The sequence below is a fragment of the Rhamphochromis sp. 'chilingali' genome (assembly GCF_963969265.1).
Source record: "Rhamphochromis sp. 'chilingali' genome assembly, chromosome: 19".
Lineage (NCBI taxonomy): Eukaryota > Metazoa > Chordata > Actinopteri > Cichliformes > Cichlidae > Rhamphochromis > Rhamphochromis sp. 'chilingali'.
The window spans coordinates 7,964,121-7,967,383 of NC_137946.1; the positions used below are offsets into that span (position 1 = coordinate 7,964,121).

Genomic DNA, 3,263 nt, shown 5'->3' on the forward strand with positions numbered 1-3,263 from the left:
TGGTTCGAGCCCACCCAGGGACGTGCTTTTCCATAATTTACTTGTACGGCAAAGGTTCTTTATGTTATATTTAAATTCATTTTCACATTCATATTCCCAGAAAAAGAAAGAATGTGTTTAACACCATATTTCTCTGTGGTGAAAACAAAATGGCCTTAAAATGGTAATGGTAAATAGCCTGCATTTGTATAGCGCTTTACTTAGTCCCTAAGGACCCCAAAGCGCTTTACACTACATTCAGTCATTCACCCAATCACACACACATTCACACACTGGTGATGGCAAGCTACATTGTAGCCACAGCTGCCCTGGGGCGCACTGACAGAGGCGAGGCTGCCGGACACTGGCGGGCGCCACCGGGCCCTCTGACCACCAGTGATGCATAATTTTGGTATTTCGAAGGCGTCTGTTATTCTTCCTGCAACTACAGCCTACGCTTTGCGACTGTAGTAGTGGCTGTTCAGTGTCTCTTTTTTAGTTTTAGTGTTTAAATGACAATCTCCTTATTTTAAAAAAATTCTCTATATGATGATGACAGTGCAGGAAACCATGTTTTGTCTCCTTTCTAGTCACTAAATATAATTTAAATTTAAGAAACGACTGCATTTTTAAAACGATATGACTTTGGCTCCCAACAGATTTTAGTATTGGTTTTACAGTTCTAAACACTTTTTTGATTAGAAGTTCTGTTGAGAATTGTTATTTAAATATTTATTTTTGTGGTACTTAATGTTCTTATTTGCTCTTCTTGTGTGCAGGGCTCTGTGACTGTTTCTGAAAAGCCCTAAATAAATTTACTTAGTTTCAAACAGTTCAAACAGTTCTCAGTGCCTTTAGCTTTGGTTACTGTTGTTCGTCCTGCTTCATGCAAGTTGAGATTACTTTTTTTTTTTAGAACTTTCTGTTAGTTTGCGGTGTCCCCGTTTTGTCCAGACTTCACCTGTTTTGAAACATCTGCCCTCTGTAATCTCGGAGCAGAGTCGGAAAATCTCGTCACCGATGTAAAATAACGGCTGCTGTCATGTGACCCCAGAACAGGTGATAAAAACTGTGTTCCTCTCTGAGAGGGCAGTAGAAGAGGGCTTCAGGATGTCTGTACCTGGAAGCTTCTCGGTGCTCCGTGTGTTGTGGCTGCTATCAGTGTTTGGCACGGTGCTCCCGCTGGACGGCGGCATGCTCTTTCCCCAGGAGTCCTCCTTCAGAGAGGTGAAGGAGCTGAACGGGCTGTGGGATTTCAGGGCTGACGGGTCCCCCAACAGGAACGAGGGCTTCGAGAAGGCTTGGTACAAACGTCGGCTGACAGAGGTGAGCGGGATCGGAGGTGATAGGTCAGATGAAACAAATCAGTCTACGTTGTTTTACTTGTTTTACTGTTGACATGGATACAACGGTCGCATACAGTACTCTCGGTAAACAAGAACTTTTAAACATTTTGCAATTATGTAGATTTATACCAAAAAAGAAAATCTAAAAGAAAATTTGAATGCTTTGAATTGAATATTTGAGGAAGTATCCTTGGTTTTGGTGTTTTCAATTTTTTTTTAAATTTTGAAACTGAAACTAAACTGAATTAAAAACAAAAATTCAGATCCCCCCCCCCCAAAAAAAAGAAAAAAACAAACAAAAACAAAATAACTATGTAAACAACACAGCAGTAAGGCATGCATAAACTTATCAGTTTGACTCACAGTCGTAACTAAATATTTTTGGCTTATCAGCCCTTTAAATGCCACACAATAGGATATATTCCTGTCAGACTGTGCCTCCTTTTGAGTTCTGTAGGGACATTTAGAGCTGAAGATGTTCACAATTTTAGAAAAAGAAAAAAATAGAAAGAAACATTTTTAAAATGAGAACAAAGGTTGAAATTTTATATTAATAAGTCTCATCTTGTTAGGGCCAGACTCCCAGGAAGGGAGCTTACCATGACCTCAGAGAATCAAAATGACCTCAATTAGATGAATATGTATATTGTCTACTTTAAAATTAATAATAAATAATATAATATAATAAACATGGCTACCATGGGTATCCCTGTAAAGTCCTGTCTTCTTATTGTTGTTTTGTATTCTTTAGACGGGCCCAGTGATTGAAATGCCAGTTCCTGCCAGCTACAATGACATCACACAGGACCCCACACTGAGAGATTTCATTGGCTGGGTGTGGTATGAGCGAGAGGTGTTCGTGCCGGCCCGCTGGATCTCCGATGAGGGAACAAGAGTGGTTCTTAGAGTGGGAAGTGCTCACTATTACTCAATAGTGGTGAGTATCACCTGCATCTTTTATGAGCCATTCACTCAAAGTTTGAATAAATTCAAATATAAAAAGTTATCATCCGCCACAAAAATCATTTTAAAAATCATGTTGTTTATTTGAAAATATTACAGAAAAACACATCATGTAACGAAACACATGTTTTCTTGAAAAAATATGATTACTTTACAAAAAATCTGGTACAGCAGCAGATGAATTTCTTGATATAAGATCTCACCGACTTAAGAGTTTGCTTAATATTTTGTGTTTTCAGTGGGTAAAAAAGTCTGGACTGTTTAGAACCTAAACTCATTAAACCTGTGGATTAATGCTGTTGTAATACATGCATTTTGCTAAAATAAGGAAGAAATGTATTGTTTCAAAATACATCCTTGCTTCATTTTAAATTAGATTGTGTATCATTAAATTTCAGCTCATGTAAAACGGTGATCATTCTCTGTTGCAGTGGGTGAATGGAGAGAAAGTGACAGAGCATGAAGGTGGCCACCTTCCTTTTGAGGCAGAGATTAGTAGTTTAATCCGCAAGGAACCAACAAAGCCATGCAGAATCACCATCGCGGTAAACAACACCCTAACTTTGGAGACTCTTCCTCCAGGCACCATCCAGTACATGAATGACAGCAGCAGGTAGGCTCTTTCTTTGGTTCATGTGTTTGTCCAACCTAATATTATGGCAAAGCAAGTAATAGGCACACTGGTCCATTTCACACTTTGCCTCTACAAAACATGAAATGTACACGCAAACAGAAGTTGCAGTAAGTTGCAGTAAAGGACCTGGAATGTACGTCATATTTTTTTTGCTTGCCTTTACATATATTATCTTCCCCTGCTAGTAATGCAACTTCTGCACGTGTGTCCTGCAAAGCGTGAAATGGACACAGTGGACCAGAGTGTCTATTACACATTTTGTGTGATACTGGGTTCTTTTTGACTTCCTTGCCACACTTCAAAACTTTAAGCTGATGCATCAGTGAGAATGTAAATGACGA

The 3,263-nt window shown here is 39.1% G+C and overlaps 1 protein-coding gene across 1 annotated transcript in view; it reads left to right on the forward strand.

Moving 5' to 3' along the window:
* The first annotated feature begins 935 nt into the window (after positions 1-935).
* gusb (glucuronidase, beta) overlaps positions 936-3,263 on the forward strand; it is a 30,098-nt gene continuing 27,770 nt past the window's right edge. Inside the window, exons 1-3 of the mRNA XM_080866054.1 lie at positions 936-1,305; positions 2,077-2,262; positions 2,720-2,901. Coding sequence (XP_080722180.1) covers positions 1,090-1,305; positions 2,077-2,262; positions 2,720-2,901 — 584 coding nt within the window. The 5' untranslated portion in view covers positions 936-1,089. The remainder of the gene's footprint in view (positions 1,306-2,076; positions 2,263-2,719; positions 2,902-3,263) is intronic.